The sequence below is a fragment of the Populus alba genome, chromosome 8, assembly GCF_005239225.2.
Source record: "Populus alba chromosome 8, ASM523922v2, whole genome shotgun sequence".
Lineage (NCBI taxonomy): Eukaryota > Viridiplantae > Streptophyta > Magnoliopsida > Malpighiales > Salicaceae > Populus > Populus alba.
In genome coordinates this window covers 5741046-5765414 of record NC_133291.1, presented here as the reverse complement: position 1 = coordinate 5765414, position 24369 = coordinate 5741046, and the positions used below count along the sequence as shown (strand labels likewise).

At 34.7% G+C, this 24369-nt stretch overlaps 4 protein-coding genes across 16 annotated transcripts; 1 reads left to right on the top strand and 3 right to left on the bottom strand.

Moving 5' to 3' along the window:
- Positions 1-131: 131 nt before the first annotated feature.
- LOC118062354 (2-hydroxy-palmitic acid dioxygenase mpo1) lies at positions 132-2660 on the bottom strand. The gene is made up of 4 exons (XM_035076060.2): positions 2099-2660; positions 649-711; positions 499-570; positions 132-402 (listed from the first exon to the last, which is right to left on the bottom strand). Exons 1-4 carry the CDS (start codon positions 2453-2455, stop codon positions 286-288), a joined length of 609 nt encoding a protein of 202 aa, XP_034931951.1. The 5' UTR covers positions 2456-2660; the 3' UTR covers positions 132-285.
- A 1788-nt stretch (positions 2661-4448) lies between these two features.
- LOC118062497 (casparian strip membrane protein 5) lies at positions 4449-5911 on the bottom strand. The gene is made up of 3 exons (XM_035076272.2): positions 5242-5911; positions 5018-5141; positions 4449-4907 (listed from the first exon to the last, which is right to left on the bottom strand). Exons 1-3 carry the CDS (start codon positions 5463-5465, stop codon positions 4692-4694), a joined length of 564 nt encoding a protein of 187 aa, XP_034932163.1. The 5' UTR covers positions 5466-5911; the 3' UTR covers positions 4449-4691.
- Positions 5912-12834: 6923 nt separating this feature from the next.
- On the bottom strand, positions 12835-18031 carry LOC118062345 (KH domain-containing protein At4g18375). Of its 13 annotated transcripts, none has more exons than XR_004689735.2 (10): positions 17869-18031; positions 17000-17651; positions 16185-16586; positions 15840-16094; positions 15422-15688; positions 15238-15302; positions 14989-15064; positions 13948-14093; positions 13819-13857; positions 12835-13299 (listed from the first exon to the last, which is right to left on the bottom strand). XR_004689735.2 is itself a non-coding variant. In XM_035076045.2 (8 exons), the coding sequence occupies exons 2-7, from the start codon at positions 17594-17596 to the stop codon at positions 15016-15018; spliced, it is 1635 nt and encodes a 544-aa protein (XP_034931936.1). In that variant the 5' UTR covers positions 17597-17651; positions 17869-18031; the 3' UTR covers positions 12835-14093; positions 14989-15015. The 13 variants fall into 13 exon arrangements, 8 of the variants coding, with proteins under 8 accessions (XP_034931936.1, XP_073267074.1, XP_034931933.1 ...); XR_004689736.2 differs by having other exon boundaries at positions 12835-13153; XR_004689734.2 differs by having other exon boundaries at positions 13819-14093.
- A 1807-nt stretch (positions 18032-19838) lies between these two features.
- LOC118062547 (uncharacterized) lies at positions 19839-22954 on the top strand. The gene is made up of 6 exons (XM_035076353.2): positions 19839-20194; positions 20581-20676; positions 20787-21008; positions 21435-21531; positions 22293-22355; positions 22443-22954. The coding sequence occupies exons 1-6, from the start codon at positions 19910-19912 to the stop codon at positions 22634-22636; spliced, it is 957 nt and encodes a 318-aa protein (XP_034932244.1). The 5' UTR covers positions 19839-19909; the 3' UTR covers positions 22637-22954.
- The last annotated feature ends 1415 nt before the right edge of the window (positions 22955-24369 follow it).

Sequence of the window (24369 nt, the reverse complement as noted above, 5' to 3'; positions counted from 1 at the left end):
GATGCTGTCCCTCCGCGAGAGTAATCACAGAGATTAAAAACTATCACAGATATTCCCAAGGTTGAGAAGAGGAAAGAAGAAATGCATTTCGTATCCAATACTATTTCGAAGCTTTATCAACACAAAATAAGTACAGGGAATAAAATATAATCATACACTCAACTCACAATAAAGTTCTAGGTACATTGTGTTGATCAGTGATATTGTTTAGAAGCTGTGGCATGATTTTGTTTGGTGGTAAAGGGATATAAACTGATCAATGATGTTTATTGAAAAGACTCCAGTTTAACTAAGCAACTTAAGATTCTTCTCTCGCCACTCTTTCATATCAGCATCAATCTTTGCTTGAACACTAGCATGGAACCCTGGGTACGGTTCATAACCGAAAGAGGTTTGAAGAGCCTGAAGCAAGGCAACATAACCACCACAGTTTTGAGATCAAATTGTTAAAAAAATGCATGCAGATGACGAAGAAGAAGATTAAACTAGAAGTTATACCTCCAGCAGCACAAAGAAGGGAGCCATTATAAAGGCTTGAACGAGGTTATCCAAAAGTGCAGGGGCTCGTTTCTGCAGGAAATCATCTGAACTTGAGGCACATTTTATTATAACCAAACTTTAATAACTCCAGATCACAAGATCATTTACCTCAAAGACCCCATGGCCGATGAACTGTCCAGTCCAACAAACTATTTGAGACACCAGAACAACCTGGAGAACAATTTTTTGTCTTTAAAATTGAATGAAACAAAACAGACACACCATCTCCTGGTTTGCATTGTTGAAAGAAAATGCATGATGCATGAATGTACAGAGTCAGATTTAAATGGTACATGAATCAGATGTTTATGTGCAGAAAATATTTAAAATAAATTGTACAAGGAAATTATCACACAAATCAAAGTGATAATGTCCAACAAAATGATCAATGAAGAAGCATGCCTTAGAAACACTTCTGTACTGCATTATCCTGTAACACCGCTTGCAGCCGTAAAAAATCAATAACTACTTTGATCCAACAAACAAGACCCATGAAACTCCATTATTGAGACTGGATCTGACATCTACCTCCAAAACACCATTTCTCAGAATTGGATCACATCCAATAACAATTTAAGCCATGAGGACTCTGAACCAACAAGCATTACATTCATCATCCCCGTCTTATTTATCAGACATTAGTGTCAATCGAGTACACCGATTCAATCCTCCTCTTGATTCCAGCACCCGGCATGGCACAGTAAGAAAAATGGATAGATTCAGATTGTTCACCAGTCAAATTTACAGCCAATATCCAGATTCCAAACAAATGCCTTATCTCCTATATCATATAAAGTCAGACATGAACCAAGAGAGCCATTCAAATCCAAAGAAGGCCTACATTTCTCAAGCCTTGGCTGCATGCTTCGGAAAAGAATCCATCTAGAATTCTAGATGTGAAATATGACATATTCTCTACAGGAAACATATGGTTTGCAATTATTACTGGCCTACCAATTAAAGTTTTCTGTTATACAGAACGTCAAAGAATAGAAACAGATTAGGCTGTATGAAGAACCATATTAATTAAAGCCACGTTGACAAACAAATTGGAACATCGGAAAGGAAAGAGATTTCGAATTTCTTCTTCCATGCTTGTTTTGACCCTACCAATTCGCAATATTTGTAAAATATAACTTTTAAGAGGACCGGATTATTAAATAGAAGCCACCTACTATTCTAAAAGACATGTTTCTGCTTCTACAATAAATGCAAACTACAGCTTCCAGAGAAAGAGTTCTAGTGAACTTAAAGAATATAGACGCAGCAACATAATTATTTCCAATTTGACAGTAGTTACAAACTTGTATAAAATTTCGTATTCAGGTTGCAGATCACCAGAAAAGAAAAGAAATATTTAACGAGGCATATGAATAAGTAGCAATCATTGAAATTTCATTAGCCAGGACTAAAAAACGGCAGACCTCACAACAGACTCATTATTCTCGGTTTTTGAATTTCCGTGAGCCATAAGCTATCATCAACAACTTAACATTATTGTTCAATACCCAACAAACCAAAAACTAAGAATAACACCAAAAGAGAATAATAGAATTACCTTCCAAGCAAGGGAGAACCCGAGCCAACCAGCCACCAAAGAACTAGCCACCCAACAAAAAGCACAAAGCAAAGCAGCCAAGGAACCAGCTTTTGGGTCCAAACAGATATAAAACAAAGCATAGATCAAACCAAGAAAGAACCCAACGTTAAAAAAGAGAACAACACCATAACCAAACAGAGATAACTGGACTTGAGGGAGACTAAACAGAGGAGGTGTGAAATAAAGAATCAAACAAGCGGTGAAAAAGATTGGCCAAACAAATATCATGTGAATCAATATGTTTATTGAGTTACTATGGTATGCACCATAGAATGCAAAGTGCTTCTCTAGATCAATCAATCCATACTTTCCCATCGAAACCAGAAAGAAAAGGCAGAGGAAAAGATGGGATTTTTTTCCTGGGAAAGTATAAATGGGTCCAGAGTGTGTGTATTCACTGGGGATGGAGAAGGAATCTATGAGATGAGATGGTAGATTTGAGACGGCGGGAGGTTTCTTAAATTTTTATGACCAACGCACACGAGACAGACAAAAGAAAAGGCAGCTCTGAAAACAGGGATTTGCCGTGAATGGACTTCCATTTAATTTTTAGGTGTTGTGTCATCAACTTCTGTACAAAAAAAATATTACTTTTTTTTTTTTAACTTTATGAAATAATTCCAATAAAAAGACTTAAATATCCCAAACTAAAATAATTAAATTTTCTCAATTAATGGCAAGAAAGTAATCCACTGTTGAAGCTAATAATAATTTGTGAGTGGTTTTACATTTCTTGTATAATAAATATATATGGTTGAGTTTATTGATTGGTGTTTGAAATCTTGCTATTACACATTCCTTGTATAAATCTTTTTATGTTTCTTTTAAAATTATTGATATTATAGTAAAAATTATTTTTAAAAGTATTTTTTTGTTAAAAACATATTAAAATAATATATATTTATATATATATTTTTAAAAAATTATTTTTAATATTCAGACATGAAAACAATTTAAAAATACATCAAAAAAACAATCTTAAATAAAAAAATCAAAATTCTTGAGGGAGTTCAGATAGGCACCAGAAACGAACGTTCCTCCAAGATGGATTAAAGTCAACTAATTATCGATTGGTTGGTGAGGTTTTTGAAAAGCTGAAGGAACTCGCACCGCGCGAGATGACAAGCGAACCAATCTCTCAGTGGTACAAATTGAAAGTCTTAGTTTATTCTCGATGAAGCATGCCTGTTGAAGATACCGTAAATAATTATTTATTATATTTAGTTTAAAAAGGATTAGAAACTCATCTAGAAAGAAGATTAATTAAACTAAACAATTTGGCTGATGTGACAAATTAAACCCGATCTTAATCTTATCATTAAAACAGATAATGGAATACAATTCCACCATTACCTATAGCTATAATCAATTATCCTTTCACTGTGGATTGGATCTTTTTTAGTTATATTTTAATTATTATTTTTTTGCTTAATTTAGTTTTTTTAATATTAATACCTTTTCTATTTAGTTATTATATTCTCATTACACAAAATTTAAATATGATAGATTAAGCTAGTTTGATTGGTTAATCCAGTTCACTTAATTTTTTTTAATTGATTTTTTTCTTATAATTTTATTTTTTTAATATTAATTTGATTTTTTTTATTTTTTATTAGATTATCCTAATATCATAAGGGGGTGTTACTGTACTCCTCATTCCAAAGTACTATTAATTGGAACAATATTTTGCTTTGTTTTTTTCTTTTCAATTATTTTTTTGTTTAATTTTATTATTTATTATTATTATTATTTATTTATTACATTTTCATGACATGACCTTATAGTCAGACTCACATACAAGATTTTTAAGTCTAACATTGCATCTATTCCCATTTAAACTTTGATCAAGCAAGTTTAATATTTTTATTAATATTAAAATATTATTATTTATATTATAAATATTACTTTTACCTCTAGCTTCGCAATAAATCCAATGTTTTTTAGTCTTAACTATTTTTTATATTTTTTATGAGGGAAAAAAAAAAACCGTAAGGAACAGTATGAAACTACTGGCCGCATGCCTCTGACTCCGGCTGGTCTTCAACAGTAACAATACTAGAGGCGAATAATTGTCGGAGTCAGAGACCATAGATTTTAGTGCTTACATACACTGATTACGCCAGTGCATAAACAAATCCAGTTTAATCGGTTATTTAGAATATGCAACAATAATCTTCAAAATTGCTTTTGTTGAAGTTTTGAGATCCCGAATAAAATGTTACGTGCTTTGTTCTAGGAAAAAAAACACAGAAACAATTCTGGAAAGATAGGAAACTATTTGGAGAAAAAGCATTCAAGGCTTCGATCGTGAAAAATGCTCGATCATGCCTCCAATAAATTGTAGTCGTAGGCTCCGTTAGGCATTTATCAAGTGGCTGGGCATAACATGTAAAATACCTGCACACTCCTAGTTTCTTACCACAAATACACAAGCTCTGGATATTTTCAGTGACAACATCTTATAACATACTAATCAAGAAATATAGATACATATGCTCTAAGAACAGGGAGTTAATGACAGTACGGATACATGCATCGCATATTTAATTCATTAGTGACGCGAAAGAGCCACAGCTGACGCGATGATCATCAGCATAATCATGATTATTGAGGCAAAAGAGCCTACTAAAGATCCAGATAGTCGCTCACAGAAATTATTGAATTGTTGACAGATTGCCAACCAATTTGCATTAGCATTCCCCTTGTGTGCCAAGTGTACAACGACTGTTGCAGCTGAAGCCCCAGCAGTGAGTAGTTCCACCATTGCCTTAATTTACATGGTAATTGAAATTAATTAAATTCATTAGAAAGTGAATTGCTCCAAATTATACAAAAACTATTGATCCTCGCTAATTAAGAGAATACAAGTGGCCATACCGTATCAAAGATGACCAAGATAATCCTGGTGATTCTTGCTTCTCTCCTGATGAAGTGGGAGATAGATAGGGGGATGGAAAGAACAAGATACCCACATACAATAGAATTTGCAATCACAAAAAACCTGTTTGATATATATGGATGTCCACGTTCATGGTTATTATGTTACGGAAAACTTTGGAAACATGCATACGAGGAATGTTTAAGATGTGGAAATGACTTACGTTAGGGAGGGGAGATCATTATATTTAGCCCTGATCATGATGGGTTGTGCGAAGATTGTAAGTGTTTCAGTAGTAGTTCCCATGGCCAAAGCACTTGCAAAAGTCCCAATAACCGCTACACCTCTTAAAATGAGGTCTGCTATTGAGATCCCTCTGTTAATCCCTCGTTTTGGAGCTGCAGTGATCGTGGATGCTTCACCTGGTTCAACTGCTTCTGCCTTCATGGTTGACCTGAGAATCTTCCCTCTCTAATTTCTCCTGCAGTACGTTTTTGGTTCACCCTGCTAACAGCTATAACTGGGATTTTTTATAGCTCTAATTTCAGCTCAAATGGTATCAGATTAAGAGGCGAGGAAAAGCAATGCAAGGTGTGTTTTAATATTGAATTAGCACGCCAAAGCAAATCTGGATTTTCTCCATGGACGCAAGGGTAAGAAACAACTAAAGCAGGTACGATTAGGTATGCCAAGGCTGAGGTAGCTTCGTTTTGCTTCCCTAAGCATTCATTAATGTAGATGTCACTGTCTGACAGGCTACATGATCGAACCAAAGTGAAGCTTTATGAATACTGATTTCTCTATGTTTTCCAGTGTGCGTGTTCATAAGCGCGCCCAGAATGCTTTCCTTCTATATGATCCCTAAGACCTCCAAAAACAAAAACAAAAAAAATCCTAATTCCAAGAATGCAAGTCAAATATGCCGACCTTAGCAGCTAGCCATTTATATATTGATTTTGTTCAAATAGATTATTCAACTATTTATTTAATATTCGTATCAATTATTTCATTCAATTAATAAATTGGTCGCATCTACAAAGACAATTGTTATTAGATTAAAATGTTGAAAATGCTTGATATTTACTAGTATGTCCTTCAGTTAATAATAAGTTGATCACTTAAATAAACAATCAAATGTTAAGATATAAATCCGATAATAAATATAATAATGATATTGAATCGTAGTGCACTTTAATTATTATTTTCAAATTTCAAATATTTCATCAATTTCTATTGACTTATTTTTAATTAATCCTAAAGTTATGATGGTCCAAATAATTTAAATTATTTAGCGTTTTATGCATTGTATAAACAAGTATAACAACAAAAATAAAACAACCAATCTCTTGGAAATTAGTAATTTTTTTTCAAGAATTTCATCGATGTTCGTCCCTTCCGTGATGCAAGAGCGCTCATCATGAGCGTGTGTAGGCAAAACTCCATGAAAACAGTCCCCATGCTCACCATATATACTATTATTTGTATGATCTTCAACCAACTATTGTAGCTTGTAAGAAATGGCTTCGCTGGCTTGTACTTTCTCACAATATACAAGGGCTAACAAGCCAGTACTGTTGCGAGGAGGCTATGTGCTGTCTTGTATTAAAATCTCTCAATACATATAGCATTTACAAGGGAGGTGGCGAGGTGCGAGTCAGTGGCCTTTCCGGCTGGGCCTTGCCAATTTTCGGATTTGGAACTGTAATTATATCCAATTTGACTTTGAAAAGAAAATAAATTGAACGTGGAATTTTCCCTTTTCTTGAAAATTAAATCGTAGTCGTGCTTTAGGAATTAATAAATAAGTTATAAAACATTACATATTCAAACTCTAAATCTTAAAAATCTCAAATAAAAAAAGTTAATTGGTCAGACCAACTGTAATCGCTAATTAATAAGTATCATTGTTAGCATATTTGAGGTATACAGTTTAGTAGACCGTTTGCTTTTACATCTGTTCTCCAAGTGTAAGCAAAAGTTGGAAACTTTGTGATACTCAATGCAACAAATTAACCTACCGTGAAGAAGAATCTAATTACTTGTTAATTATAAAATTTATTTGGGTATTTCAATAATTATCAAATAAATGAATCTTTTTGGATTTAATTATCTACTCATGTGGATCATCCTTAACCAATTTCATGTCGATCAGTGCTACCCAAAAACAATCTGTCTAAAAAGTAAAATAGTGTTTATAATTGCATTGAGAAAATTCAACTTTAAAGTGCGACGTAAAAGGACGATTTGCAGTTATCTGATTGATGTAAAAGATTCTTAAATCCAAACATTTCGTTTAATTAAAATCCCAAATAATGAGAAGTTTTGAGATCTAATAATATTTTCTGTAAATTGAATGTGTATAATTAATTGGATTCTTTTTTTATAATATGATAATCAGTCGAAAAAACACCATGTTTCTTAATAAGTAACGATATATATATATATAAAAAACACAGAAGATTTGTTCCTGAAAACATATAAAAATTAGCTCAAGAGATCATTAGGAGAGAAACTTACTTGTGTAGCTGATATGACCATCACCACATCAACCTTTTGCTCCATGCGAACTTCATCACTGCCGATAGTAATCATCGTAGATCTAGCATGTGAATGTGAAATAGAGACATAGCCAAGGACAGCTTGCCGGTCATTTCTGTCAAAGAACTAATTCAACCCAAAAGTTTAAGCTGTTAGGTGAGGCCCCAAGATATGATTTATATTATTCTCTAACATTTTTTTTTTTTTGTTTTTTCTTGCACAGGCCCACATTACCTTGTCAAAGAACTAATTCAACCCAAAAGCTTAAGCTGTTAGGTGAGGCCCCAAGATATGATTTATATTATTCTCTAACAATTTCAACACCCAAAAGTTTTAATTACGAAATCATAAATATATATATATATATATATATATATATATATATCAAGGAATTAAAGGTTTTTTTTTAAAATTTGGGATGAACGTCACGTCGATGCAGCAATGCCATCAATGAAACTCGAAACAAAATACGTATGAGGAGCTTGCCGGCAAGTCATCCTTGGCTGCACCACGATATCTCATCTTCACATGTTAAGACCCTAGATGAATTAATAAATCTAGTTCTTCTTTCAACGAAGAATTATTGCAACTCTGACCATGGCACCAGAGGAAAGAGCTATACACACACACACACACACACACACACACGAGTGTATATCGTATCACAAGCACGTCACTTGTATTGATTGAGTTGGAGAAAGAGTATGAGTAATGCTTTGGTTTTTAAGATGACATGATTGTGTTGCATTGAGGCATCGGACTCTTTGATTCAATCATTGCATGGAGGAGCTCGAGCTTCAGACCCATATATTATTTCTATCAACCAACGGGATGCGAGAGACGTAAGGAGTTGAATTGATGGTTTTCAAGGGTACTGGTGTCACGGGATAAGAGATGATAATTAAAGATCAGAGATACAGACATATCTACTCCATGATCACATGATAAGGTTAAAGTATCCTAGTGCTGGTGATTTTTCATTTTATGTACCACGTGATGTGATGATCTTAGAGAAGAAAGCAATATCTACCTACGAGATTTTACTGCTTTCAAATTGTTTCGAAAAACAAAAACCTTATCACTGGCCAGCTTCAAAGCTCGGATAAGGAAGTGAAACTGATTCACTCACCAATTTCGGTGGCATGTTCACACTATTCAAGAAAGTTTTTGAAGGCAATGCTTGGCTCGCACATGGAGGTCGCTGTTTTGGAGGGGTGAATTCCAGATGTTTAGCAATTACCATTCATAGTTCTTACACCAACCCTAAAAGAAACCAACACCGCAAGTCATTTCTATTTGTGTTATTTACGCATATAAGTCAAGAGTTATATATCATATGGTCATGGGAACTTGTATATCGTAACTGATCATGGCTAGCAAACAAATTGTTTCAATAATTTACATAATTTTTTATATTTTTATTGTTATTGCTATATCAAGAGTGTTCGGAGGAGGAAAAGATGTAGACGTTTGCCCTACAACCCGCCTTTGTCTTTATGGTATGAGTTCATTTTATGGTCTTGTGTAATATGAATATGTGATTCAATCTTAAGAAAATCATCACGTTACTAATGCCCATTGTGTAAGATAGAAATGGACGGGAGAAGGATAGGACGAAGAAGGGAAAGACATGGACTTGAGTACTAGGTACTAAGACAGAAGTGTGAGTGCGTGACGTTAATGGAACAAGGGAAAGACAGCCTGACAGGGCAGCACTGATATCGTGAACAAGGACTATGGTTAATTAGTTAGAGGATGACATGAGCTTAGGATTCTTTTCTGTACCAGCTTCGGCTGAATGGTTTCCCTTTCCTATCTTGAGCAGAGAAATCAGAGCAGCACTCCCCCTCTTCTTGCCTCCTCTCTAGGTCCAAGCGTCCAGCCGTGCAACACTCCCTTTCTTTCAAGTTTCAGCTGCTGCAGGGATAAAATCACTCCATCCGAGAAATTCAACCAAATTTGTAATGGCAGTTCCTTTTATTTTAAGAGAAATGGATGGGGAGTGAAAGTTTCCGGTAATTGAAGAGAAGAATTGCAAGCTTTGGTTATAGAAATCAAAACTGAAAATAAAAGCTTGATATCAACAAATCAGAATCGTTCTTTTATTAAGTTGAAAACACTTTGCGTGAAATCAACGAACATTACGAGAATTATTTTTTTCTGAGGGAAGAATCCAGAAGAAATACAGAGGAAGAAGACTATAGAAAATGCAAGACAAATTTCGTCTTAGCTTCCCACTCGGGATCACCAATATAACCCATCAGTTGAAATTTCTCACCATTAAGCACAAATTTCATCCATAACTCAAATATTTTAGCACAAATATTTTTCAGAGCCACCAGTTCCCAAAACCTTCATGGTCCTATATGAGCCATCTCCAAACATGGCATTGACAGAAATCTGGTACAAATCAACACTTCCAACATTCATTTCCCCGCTGTCCTACTGACTGGTCGACAAGATCACTTCTGATTCACCGTACTTTAATTTATCAACTTCTAACAAGACCAACTGTCTCCCTTTACACTAGTGAAGATGATCAGGTTATATTTTTCCTCACAATAGCAGCATTTTCCCTTTTGCGTCTTTTCTCTTGGACCAGATACCCTTCTAGTTCTGAAAACCGAATCACCCTTTTGGAATTGTGGTGGTAAAGGAAGTAGATCCTTTTAGGTTGTTATTGGCAACAGGACTAGGAAGTTTAAATTGGTTATTGGTTGGTGCAGGTCTAGAAATGTTCAAATTGGTTTTGTTTGGAAAGAATGAATTAGTTTTGGTCATGGAGAAATGGCTTGATTAGGGGTAAGTTCTTAAAGTTTGGCTAGAGAAAGGCTTGTAAAAGGGTTTTTGGATTGAACAATCTAGCTGGTATCTGTAACCCAGGCTCCATGTTGCCTAAGAATCAACCGATTACATATTCCTCAGGCGCAGAAGGACGATTCACTACGGAAATAAATTTGCGAAATAAAGAACCATCTCCTCTCTGTTTCGGATAAATGAGCCCAGCCACAGGATCACTTGCAACCATCTTTCTAAAATTAGCCATTAAAGCCTCAACATACTCAGGCCATTGTAAAACAATAACCACCCCATTAACATCTCCATGAGCACGTCTATTAACTCCATATTGTCTAACCCGCATTGTCTCAATATGTTGCAAATTAATTCCTTCAATCAATTCCCTGATATCAGAAAACTCTTGATTACACCTATTAGCAATACCATCATATGTAGAATTCAAAGAACTCTGTTGTTTCAAGAGCTGAAATTGTTGCTTAGTAAGTTCAGAGACTACCCTGGTCAAAGTCTCCAGTGATCCCTCCATACGCTTCAAATCCCTAGCTCTCCTCTTTCTGCCATGTTGAAAGACCTTCACTTCCACACTGATCAACCCACCACAGGTGCCAATAACTGCTATCTAGTAATTGAAGAGAAGAATTGCAAGATTGGTTGTAGAAATCAAGACTGGAAATAAAAGCTCGATATTAACAAATTAGAATCGTTCTTATATTAGATTGAAAACAGTTTACATGAAAATATATTTACTCTTTTCACATGAATACAAGTTAGCTTGAAAATACCACCTGCAGGGTTTTTTTTAAGAAAATAAACTATATGCCATCTCTGTAGTTTAAAAACTACTGGAAGAAAATATATATCTGACTCTATGTTAAAATTTAATGAGATGAAGATTTGTCTGGTTTAGTTCAGTAGGTTGATGAAATTGATGTTGTTAAAAATACCACACATGGCGATCGATGGGGGTGGTTTTCTTCTTTTTCCTGCTCTTCCATCATTTAGCAGGCCTGGAAACTCTTTGCCAACCCTTACAATCTGCTGGGCCTGCTCTTGAACATGCATTTTGTTTTTTTACTCTGCTGATTGGGCACTGGTAGTAAGTAGTCATTTGAATAATTTTATATTTCTACAAGTTTGATGGCTGTCATTCAATATAGCTCTATCTTTCAACTTGTTCAGCAGCAAGGAGCTCAAGAGCCTGAAGGACCATCTGAAGCTCTCCGCCCAGAACTTCAGGTATTGCATGCTTTCTGTTGACGCCTTGAAAAATATTCCCCAGTCGACGTAGTAGATCGGTAGCGTAGATATTTCCTCATTTAAATTTTATGAAAAGGGCAATGCTACATTCATTGACCTATCTCAGATTGAAATTTGGCAATATCCTCAAAAATCGAGGTCGCCAGTCCTGGTTTCTTTCTTTTTTTTTTCTTTTTTTTTTTGCAGCAGAGAACTGCGGATCACAAGGTGGGGAAGATAAGAACTCTGCTCCTGAAGACCAAACCTGCAATGCCTCGTTGGCTGTTTGATCTATTCATGTTGGCATTCTCTGTTCCTTATTTTTTGGCCCCGGAAAATCGAGATTGAAAAACCAATATGAGAGGCTCACGCAATAAGTACAACATCGAATCATCACATGTTGGCATCTTATAATGGACTCTTTTAGCTCATTTTTCCATCTCTGGGTACACACATCCAACCTCTCGTCTCTTTCTCTCACTTTTTGGCAATGTTGTATATGTATCTCTGTAAAATGCTAGTGGATTCTTGTTTCGGTTCAGAACAGGCAAGTGTATGTGTTACTTGTTAAAGTGCATGAACATGCTAAATAGAAAGTCAAAAAAATAAATTATTAACTTAACTTTTTCTATGCTTGCTTTATATGTTCCAAAACAAATACTAAATAAAATATCAAAATCCCATTTCTTTTACAAAGATATTTTACATGCATATATTGCAAAAATACCAAAACCTTACAAAACATTATACACCATTCATTACCAAATTTTTTTCACTAGTTCTTTTTTCCTAATATATTTTTTAAATCTATGTTTTTTTATATCTCATAATCAGCATCATAAATTTAGCAAGATCATTGGGAATAAATTGTGATTTTTTTATATATTGAGAGTTATTAAAATTCATCTGGGATGATTTTAAATCCGTTAAGTCAGTTGAGTAATATAAAATTGTTAAAAAAATTATATATCAAATACATTAAATTACGAATAGCTCTTCTAAATGGTTTGTTACCATTAAAATGCATATAAAAAGAAACATTTACATTATTTAAAAAGCCATATTTTATTAGGAGAGATGCTCTAATAAAAACACGAATTTCGACAGGCTGGAAATTTTTAGATTACTGAATTTTAACGCAGCTAAACTCTGCTACCCGTGTTATGAAAACCAGCACAAGAAATCCCATCAAGGATTTTGTAAAGAACCCGATTAAAAAAAAAAACAGAGAGAGAGCGAGAGAGGAAAAAACAGAAAATTGACCATAATAACGGGAACGTGTTTTTGTGTGCGTGTGCTTGTGTTTTTTAAGAGACAAACACTAGTGTTCAACAACAGCAACAAACCGGATACGGTTAATCCAAGTTTGATAACATTGTTGTGAACAACGTTGATCGAGGGAAGAAATCGGGAGGGAAGGTGGAGCTATTCAACAGCGAAGACAAAATCATCAGCTAATACAAAAATCTGATCAATGACAAAATCCTACCTATAAAAGATATTACAGGCCATTTAAGAAGAGAAACTATTCAGGAGTTCGGCAGCAGAAAGCATTCTTCACCCTTCACAATGTAAGCAAAACACAAGTTAATTACTACACATTAGTTTTCCAGATAATTGAATGCACTGCACTATCTAATCGATTACTCAAATTTGACTCCAAAAGTCCCAGCCACATCAAGAATCCCACATACACACTCAAATTTAACTGCATTGGAGAGGTGAGAAAGTAGAACAACCAAGAATCAGATACCATCTACTATGCTGAAACATTATATAAAACAACAAATCAAAGATCGATGAGAGTGCTTCCACAAGAAAATTAAGAAACCAAGCATATGAAAACATAGGCATATAACTATACCAGAAAAAACAGGTATACATACATAATTTTGTGGATTTCTATGTTCAAAAGTGATGATCGCTCAACACAGTAACCATACCAATGAACACATCCAAAAATAAGGCAATCTCGCTTGTTTCTTGAGTCTGTCTCCATAGACGAGATGAGATTGATTACCAGTGCCATAACAGAACATGGAAATGGCGTCTAGTTTCATATTAGTATTGGGAAAACCTACTTTTAACCAATTTTAAATTGCTGGGCATCTTTGTGTTCTTGCATTGTTATACAACAGCAGCCAGCAAACTAATTACCAATAAGGCAGCCAGGTCATGACCTGTACAAACATCCTGCTTACTGAAAACCAGGAGCAAAGAAACATACCTGCTGGTGATGCAAATGAAAATAGTTGATGCATCAAACCTGCCACATTAATTGCACAAAGGACTTCAACCCATCCATCCAAGGCTAATGGCCATGAACACTAAGATGCAATGTATAGAATATGCCTACCCCTCAAGCTGATTTCACCTTCACCATGCCAGCAATTTGTGAATCAGCTAGAAGTGGGATGTGTACACCTACCTCCCAGCTAAACTAATTGTGATTTCCCCACAGCTTATGAAACAAACCTGAACACAGACCATCAAGAGATGTGCCTTGAAACAAATTTGAAATATTAGAACATTTTCATATCAGTATTTCCAGCCAATGTTAATGTACCAATTGACATGAAAAATAGAGATACAAAACACTAAAGAAGAAATCAATTTTTGAATAAATAGAGGAAATACAAAAGTTCCCTCTCTGCATAAAGGTAATGGCAACCCATTGGCCACAAAGAAATAACAAATGCAAATTAAAAAAAAGAAAAAAGAAAACTAAAAGAAAAGAAAAGAAAATTAAAATAAAAGAATGTCTACGCCAAGAATGAGAGGGTAAAATCCAAATTACAGCTACCTAAAGTTTTCCAAGACCTCGCCATAATCTGTAAACCCACAGATTAAAAACCAATACAACCATATGCTTTCAGAATTCAGTTATAAAAATCTCCCTCATTATATTAATGACACAAATACACGAGTGCCAATCACAAATCTTTTACATAGAAATACATCATATCATTATTGCAGATAAGCATGCTGATGGCATGTAACATCTGGAGCAAGATATATAAGCTTTGCTAGTTACTGGTTTCAAGGTTCACAAATGATTGAATGGTGAATTACGTCAACAGATATCCAAAATAAAGCTTCTGAAGGTGGGCCAAGGTGAAGCATAGTTTTGTCAAAGCCTGTACATCTGATCTTTTATGACTTAGGCTGAAGGCTTCGTCAAAGGGCAAAGGGCAGCATCAGGATTTGTAGATCACTGCTGTTTAGATTGTACAGGGAAGGCAACAAAGGCAAAAAGGTGTATTAGAATTCTAAAACTAGGATGGCTGGGTTAGACATCAATGTGTAGTAATGTCCTCTTCAACTGCAAAGAAAACAGAAACCAGCATGCTTATTGAATCATAAGGATAAGCAAGTAGAGGATGGAGAAATTATCTACCTGTTGGCCCTAGAATAGAATACAGGACTAATACCCGTGTTTTTTTCTTTGGGAAACAGGGTTCTGACCAGATAACCTGGTAATAGAAGTTAAAAATCAGGCATGGAAGAGATTATCAAAATTGACAACAGATGAAGATCTTCTAATACATTTCATTTAAAAAAAAAATGAATAATAAAACAGTAATAAATGGCACCAGAATTGAACTAGAAACTTGAGTGAAAAAGTTTCAAACGAAAGAAACCTTACCCAGCACCACTAGAACGACCAGATGAGAAGCCACCATATGCTCCATAACTGCCTTCACCACCAATCTGAATGGACAATCACATAAAACTTCATAAGAGGCAGTAACTTAGGCATGGTTATCAATCCACTAATATCCAAAAATAAGTTCCCTCCACACACACACACTATGCAAAGATAAGCATACCAGTGGACCTCTATTACTTCCATAATTATCACTTGGGTTCACATCACGAGAACCATATCCACTAGATGAAGAAGAGTATCCGCGCCCACGTGATTGTCTGTCTCGGCTCCCATATTCTGGACCATCTGATGTATCTAGTGACACAGGAATGTACGGAAGAGCCGGTGGAAATGTAGTTAGTGCTCCGTCTCTTCCAAATATATTGGCTTTCAACCTTAAAATCACTTGTAAAAGAGCATTGCTAGCAACTTCAAGGCTTCCGGTGATCTGGTCAGCATTAAAAAACAGAATTCCCATGGCATTACAAAGGATGGACCCATTATTCCCTTGAAAAGAAAAAAGAAAAATTAAGCAAAACATGCACACACACCTAGCAGGTTCAAAACAATTTTTTACACTAAACGTTATAAACATTCACCTGCACCATCTCATCATCTTCACCAGCAACCTTAGGAAGATTGTCTTCGGAAATAATCCGGATGTTTGCCCTTGTTAGATTCCTCATTTCTGAAATAATTGCCCCACCTTTCCCCATAAGACATCCAATTTGTGATCTTCCCACAAGCAGACGGGTGGTGATTACAGAATCATCTGGTTCCTTTTCAGTTTTTTCACTGCATCGTGGTTGCAAGCGCAGTGCTGCATTCATGATTGGAGATTGATCTTCAAAGAACTGCAGGATAAATGATTAGAACATTAACAGTGTGGAATCCCATCAAGATTACTTCACAATGAAAACCATAGAGAGCTGGTTAATGCTGACCTCCTTTGCCGATATAAATATTATGCAATCATTTCCTTCAGCCCCTGAGCTATCAACTTTAATAGAAGCCCTGGATTCCTGTCGAATTTGTTTGATAATTCCACCACCTTTCCCAATCACACCTCCGATGTTTGCAATGGGACACACTAAACGAAGAGAAAAATCTTTTGCAGAAGCTTCATCTCTCTGGTCAGGGTAAAAGGATGATGACCAACTACCTTTATAATTGCCATATAGACCCAAAAGAGGGGCTCCAGCATTTGCAGTGACAAACATGCCACCAGATTGATATGTGTTGGCTGAGGAAGACAATAGCAAGTGCTGTGACCGAGATGGATTCTCATGAAGCCGTGTTGCCACTTGGTAAAGTGCCTTTCTCACAACAGAAGGTTCTCCTTGTATCTGTATTGTGCCAAAAGTTCACTGCTCTCAGTAAATGAATCACTACCCAACAGCTACTTCTGAAAAAGCAATTCGTCTTGAAAAGCATGATTGAGCTGAACTAACTAATTCACAACCAAAACCCTAGAATTTTGGTTCAGGATTTATGTAATTGTGTTGCTTTTTAAAACGTGAAAAGGAAAGTGCGCAGCCAATTATTCAACTCTTATCATTGGTCGACACAACACTGGATTGTGAAAAGATCACAAAAAGAAAACATGTTTCTAATACAAATTAAATGCAGACAGCTTCACTATCAACATTGCAACAGGTTCAATCTTTTGTAGCATTCTTGTTTTAAACAAAGCTCGACAAGAATACAAGTCCAGTATGATACAATAGCAGAAAATACAATAGCTTAAGAAAACCCTTACCAGGAGAAGCTCATCAGTACTCAAAGCCAAAGGAGGTAGATGCTCATCCTTGGTAATCCGAATCTGCGCACGAGTCTCACTCCTTATATTCTGAATAACTTGTCCACCCTTCCCAATAACACAACCAATTTGATCCGTGGGCACAAGCATTCTCACAGTAACTTGCTGCACCTCCCCAAACCTATCCTCCTCCTCCTCAGCAGCAGCAGCATTATTCAAGTCCTCGGCAATAACCCTATCGTGAACCATAAAAAGTGCATCTTGGGCAGGACAAACATACTCACCGGTATCTCCAAAAAGATTAGTTTCTTCACTGGAACTAAAAATAGTAACAACTCGCTCATCATAACCCGGCATTGCCTCACTGATCCTAATATTTGACTTACTGTCCGCCCTTAATTGCTTAGCAATCTCTCCGCCTTTACCAATAATACTACCAATCTTTCTTAAAGGACATAAATAACGATAGACTGTGTCTTCATTGGTAACAGTATGCTGGTCAGAAGGGTCGTCTCCATGGTTTCTTCTTTTACCCCCACCATAATCAGATTGTGAATGCTGTGATCTTTTGCCATGGTCATTCCTTTGACCATCCATTATTATTAGCAGCAAGAAGAACAAAAAATAAAAAAGAGAGGGAGCAACCCTTTAACTGCAAGCACACAAAAACCAACTAAAAATTAAAAAAAAAAAGGACAGTTTTTTTGTGATTAAGATAAACATGTTTGTTTCTTAAATGATAATGACAGATCTGGGATTTGATTAAATAACAGTTTTATAATAATAACAACAACAACAATTATGCAACATAGATGAATGATAAATTAAGGAAATTTAATGGAAGAGAGGATTGAGAGAAAGAAACTAACACGGGAAGCGAAGAAGATTGAGAGAGTGCTGTGCTTGTTTTCTTAGATTTGTTTTGCGGTGGAAAGGATAAAAAGGGTTTTGAAAAGTGTGAGCGTGCGAGAGAGTGAGGGAGGGGGGGGGGGTAGATATGACCATGTAATGACATGTAATGGCAAGCAGAGCATTGGATTGGATTGTAGGGGTTGTACAGAATCTTTTGCGAGAACATTACTGCCATTGTTTTTGCGCTTGTTTTGTGAAAAAAAAAAAAAAGAGTACTGTATAATATAAAAAATAAATTTAAAAAATAAAAAATCCATTATTTTAATATATTTTTAAATAAAAAACATTTTAAAAAATAATTAACATCATAATTCCAAACAACACCTGACCATCGTTCTGATATGTGGGTTTTTTTTGCCAGTACAGGATAAGCGAATTTTATTATTATTATTATTATTATTATTATTATTATTATGCTCATGTTGGAAATTATGAATAGGTAGAAGCAGTTCCTGAACCGCTTAGATACTCACTGGATTATTAGCTGCTGCTACGCTACGCATGTCGTATTAATTTTTTTAATATATAAAGATTATCGAGATGTTGATGACATATTTCCAGGAAAAAAAATTAATCATAAATTTAATATATAATTTATATTAAATGATATTTTTAAAAAATATTTATAAAATGATATATTATATAATTATTTTAAAAAGACGATATATTGAATCAATCATAATTAACCTGTTAAATTTATAACATTGATAGCCTGATAAAAAATAAAAAAAAATATAAAACACAAATTCTAACAAATCAAATATCAAATAATGAGATTGAAAAGATAATTAATTATAAAAAAATAATAATTTGGGTTAACATGGTAGATAAATAACCTATATCGTGAAATTATAATAACTTTTTGAAAAAACAAACAAAAATTTTATGAAGCTCCATTTGTAACCGATCAAATATTAAAGGTTAAAAAATCAAGAAAAAAAAACTAAATTAATGAGATCGGGATAACTTTACATAAAATAAATTAAAAAAATTATGAAATTTAATTTTTAAATAATTTAATATTGAATGATAAAATAAAAAAAATAAACAAATAAGTTGTTGAAGGGTGAGATTGAAAAATAAAAATATTTTATAAAAAAAAATAATTCAACAAATAAATCGAGTCAACCTGGATCAACCCATTAAACATGTGACTCGGATTGTAAAATTATAATAATTTCATGTAAAACAAATAAAAAAATAAAAAATTTAATTTTCAACCAACTTATTATTAAATGATGAAATAAAAAAAATCAATTAAAAAAGCAATTAAAAAAATAACCAAGATTAACTCATTAAAGTCATGATTTAGATCATGAAAACAAGATAAATTTATAAAAAATATATCAAAAATAATTACAAAAACTCTTCCAACATATTTAACATTCGAAGTTGAAATTGTGAAGAAAAAAAAAATAATTCTAGAAAATGAAAGGTGTATTTTCTACTATTGTTTTTTTAGATTTTAATAAATTATTTGGAATAATTTATAAGTAAATAAGTTTGAATAGCTATTAATTAGATATTTGATTAAAGTGTGAATAATTGTATGTTCGGAAGCTCGATCAATTATAATTTAATTAGTTTGTTTAATCTCTTAAAACATATAATTGAAATATCTTTTAATATTTATCAAATTAATAGCTCTTAGAAATAATAATCAATAAAAAAAATCTGCCCCAGGTACTCGTACAAAATTGAAATGATATTTTACATAGAAAAATTTTCATTTATTTTTTCATTAAAAAATTAAATAACTAAAGAAAATTACATTAATCACATTTTTCTTCTCCCTACACACACACGGATCTAGGGATCAGGGGGGTCCATTTCCTTTCTTCCTTTCTTTTTTATATGTAATAATATCTTAAGTGGCCCATGGTATGAAATATCTTCCATTGCACTCAGGATAACACGATAATTATTTTTTTTATTTTTAAATTCATACATGACATTAATTTCCACCGCAAACTGAATACACCGGCCCCTCCTGTTAGGATGAGCCTTCAGTCCTCCCTCTTCAACTTCAGCTTCACCACTCCCTGCAGCAGCTCTTCTCATGAAACTTCAACCCCAACAATCACACCCTTTTTGAATTCTGTGACCAGGCAGTCCAATCAACCAGAAAGCTCAGGAAGATCAGAAGAAAACAATGGGGAGCTATTACGTGCCAGCAGCAGATTTTGCACGTGTGGAAGAAGACATTTTCTTGAAGCAGCATCTACCGCTTTATTTCCTATATGTCCTTCAATCGCTTCTGATAATTTACAGCCTCGTTACAAGGTATGCCTGCGGCCTGCCTATCTTAATTTTCTCCAAAAGCATACACTATAGAATGGTGATCACAGAGATATCCTGGATGCCAATTCACTCTCAGTTATGTTTCATTTGTACTCAATCTTGTAACGTTGAAAGATTAACTTCACATCAGAAAATTCTGAGTTCGGCAAGCTCAAAAATGTATCATACTCTGTGAACCCAATTATATTGTCAAACTGTCTGTAATGTTTGCCAAAAAGAAGCAGAAATTAACCATTGTAAAAATGCTATTGATTGTGTTGGTTGGCCACCACCAAACTAGAGGCCAGAATTGAGATTGCTGTCATTGTTGATTTTATTGTGTGAGAGCACAGTGGGAGTAATAAGGTAACCCAGAAAACATATTGCAGACAGTGTTAAATAGAGTTCACCCTCCAAGACCAGATTGGTACGATGAATTTTATGCATCTGTATTAAATTCTACGGCGGAACCCTATGAAGCAGAGGTTAGTGGTACTCTTGTTAAACATTTTTTCCTTTGAGGATTATGTATTCAGGCCTCCATTTGTTGACATTCTTTTCCCTTTTCCTTTATCATTGTTTTCTGGGGGCTAAGGTTGCTGTTTACAAGACACAGCTTTTTACTAATTTGATCAGAGGAAAGGCCAGGAAAGTGTTGGAGATTGGCATAGGCACTGGTCCTAACCTCAAATATTATGCCAATAGTGCTGATATCCAGGTTTACGGTGTGGATCCTAACACAAAGATGGAAAAATTTGCTCAGGAATCAGCAGTGGCTGCTGGTCTACCCCTTTCAAACTTTGAATTTATACAAGCAGTATGCATGTTTCTGCTATGACACTATCAATTCTACCAAGTTTCTATATATTTGACTTAATTTACTACAAAATGGAAAGTTCATTACCATGGTTTAGTATTGTTAGCAATATTAACATCGATAGCCTTCAAGTCATATGTTTATCTGATCGTGCTATAAGACTATCAATTTCATTTGTAGCCTTTAATACATGTTTAGACATCAGTACTGATGAAAACTCCATGATTTTTTGTGTGAAGCTGCTGCTTTAAATCATTAGCTTACTCTCTAGTCTCTCAGTCTCCTTGCCATTATGAGCGCGGGCCATCAATTGATTTTATCATTTGTTTCCTGAGTGATTACTTGCCTGTTGAGATTATCGAAATATCAAAATTGAAAGTTGTTGCACTGTTCTTCATCTATTTTGAAGGCCTTGATTGCATGCAGGTTGGGGAAGCTATACCATTAAATGATGCTTCTGTTGATGCTGTTGTGGGCACTCTTGTGCTCTGCTCCGTTAAAGAAGTTGGCCAGACACTACAAGGTAATTGGATTAATCACTGTTTAACTTTCCGCTTAGAAATCTTTCTAAACTAGAATCTAGCAGTTATGGTGATGCTTGGAATCATTGCTGTTTCCAGTTTTGAAAAACTGTTGTATTTTCTTAATAATTTTTTTTTAAGAAAAAACCGTTTTCAAAAATAATAATTCTTTTTTTTTAATTATTTGCCCTTCTTTATATTTTGTATGTAGTATTTTATATTTCTAACATTAATAGCATCGTATCATTAATTCTATCAATAATATCACCTTAATATCATAATCACAACCATCATTATTATTATTATCATCTTTATTATTACAATTATCAATTTTATTATCATTTCTTCACTCAAATCTCATATTTTAATATTATAATCATTTTCATGAACTCCGCCGCAATTACCAGTATCATTAACTTTAAAACCTTACAAACATATTAAAAATTTGTCATTATTATTAGTAATCTCTACGTTATCACCATCACTCGCTCTACTTTTCAAATTTTACTAATAAACTAACAATTTTTGTTAATTTTTTTATTACTATAATGATTATCACCATGCTAGTGTCATCTCAACAATCATCATGTATTATATTATTAGTTTTGTATTCTACCTAATAATATATTTTTATATTTCTTTAATTAAGTAAAATCTGTATAATGTTTTCACATACCCTTATTAAAAAAATAAATAGTATTTAAACAACTATAAATAATAAAAAAGAGCTAGTACATTATTAAACTGGAACCTTTGCTTGCAGAGGTAAAGAGGGTGCTTAAACCTGGTGGGCTTTACCTATTTGTGGAGCATGTGGCTGCAAAAGGTCTTGTGGGCTAAACTTCCAAGTAAACGTTGGTGAGCTTGGTTGATCTCGTTAAATATTTGTTGTTAATGTTGCTGGTTTATGCAGATGGAACAATTCTTAGACTCCTGCAAAGTGCCCTCGATCCATTACAACAGACAGTTGCTGATGGCTGTAACCTATCTAGGGATACAGGAAAGGAAATTCTTCAAGCTGGTTTCTCATCTGTCGATTTAAGCATGGCTTTCCTGTCCAATGCCTTCATTATAAATCCCCATGTGTATGGAATAGCCAGCAAGTAACATTAAGGGCGAGCATCTGTATATTAAAGAAAAATATATATTAAGAGTGAACACAATGACGAATTTGATGGCCACCAGATATTTAACATTAAAATACAGCTAATGTACTGAGGCAATGACGTTTCTAGAACAAGGTTCGCCTGCAAATGCATTTGTGGATTGCTTGTGTTTGTCAGCAAGTTTAATTCTTAAGAAGCACATGCGCATCCCGTTGTCTACTCTGCTGGAACCCCATTTGTAATTATATTGTTCAACAATTTATTTTCTCGGTGTTATATCACAGTTGAACCATGCAACAGAAATATTCATCTTCTTACACTGTCAAGCTGATCTTACTGAATATTCTCTTTAAAGAACTCATGATCCATTGAATAACTGGGTGCACCAGTTTATACCTTGATCCAAACATTAAGGTTTCAGTAGATGATATTTTTGAAATAACTTTCACATATCAGAATCAGATACAAAACGGAATTCCAAGAAATTTTATTGAATAGGCCTCGAAAGCCAGTAAGTGAATGGCTCGGGAGAAAGAACTACAACTAACCAAATAGCAAAAACAAAATCGCAGACATGTAAACGAAGCTAGCAGAAAAACAGAGATAAAATTAGAACCATGCTACCCAATCAAATTCCCGCTGCAGACTTTGTTCAGTAAGACAGCCTGCTGCATCATTCCCTTATACACTGGTTCCTGTAAAAGAAATGGACCTCGCCTTTTTTGTAAGAGAGGCAGTGCATATGAGATGGTCATGCATCTTCCAAGACTAATCTTTTGTTGATGTGGTGACCCAATTAATGTCGTTAGGAAAGTCAGGTTCAACTATTCAATGAACTTGACTAGCTTCCATGTAATTCTGCGCTCAACTCCAAAGCCTTTTTTATATTGCCAGTACCTCGGCTTCATTAGAGTCTTTAATTCGAGTTAGCACTGGGAAAGATCAGATAAATCTCCCAAGATGGTCTCTCAGAACCCCACCAACCCCTGCCGTTCCAAGTTTTCCAAGAGCTGAACCATCTATGTTCCATTTTAAACACCCTAACTTCGGTTTTTGCCACACCACTGCTCCATTGCTACCTTACTTGGGCTGAAGCTAGTCCACTTCTGAATACCTTAAGCGGACCTTGCCTGATCGTTCCCTCAAGTTTTGTTTTGTCCTGACCCTTTTAAAATCTGAGATTTTTCTAGTCCAAAATCTTGGTCCGGTGGAGATAGAAAGTCAGAAGAACAAATCGATTAATTGTTCAAGATTGAATATGATTTCACCTCCTGAAATCACATTATAGTTTAAAAGAAGAGTTGCTTGCCTTGAAAATTAATTTACTTGTAGGGTGCTGTGGGGGTAGGTCGGGTCTCCATGTGAATGGAGGGTCCATCCCGTTGCCATTTTTATCAGCACAACACAATAATTGCAAAAGGGATGATTCCATTCAAGGCCAAAGAGCTCTGGCATGTTGGCCCCTGCCTGTGGAAACAGTTGCCAAGTAAGTGATATGAACTGTTTACAGCGTCCAACTAACTTCATGAACCAGCTGCCTGCTGGGTGTACTCAGATGTCTTATCATAACCCGTAGGATTTCTTCACAGGGCCAAGGACATGGAAAGGTGTTCTTGTTGAGTTTGTTAAAAGGAAGTGGGGTTTGCTTTTCATTTAGTGCTCGACATTACTGCCTTTGAAGCATGCCTGGGCCCTGTTTTATCTTCATAAAGCACATTAATAGTGTTCATCTTA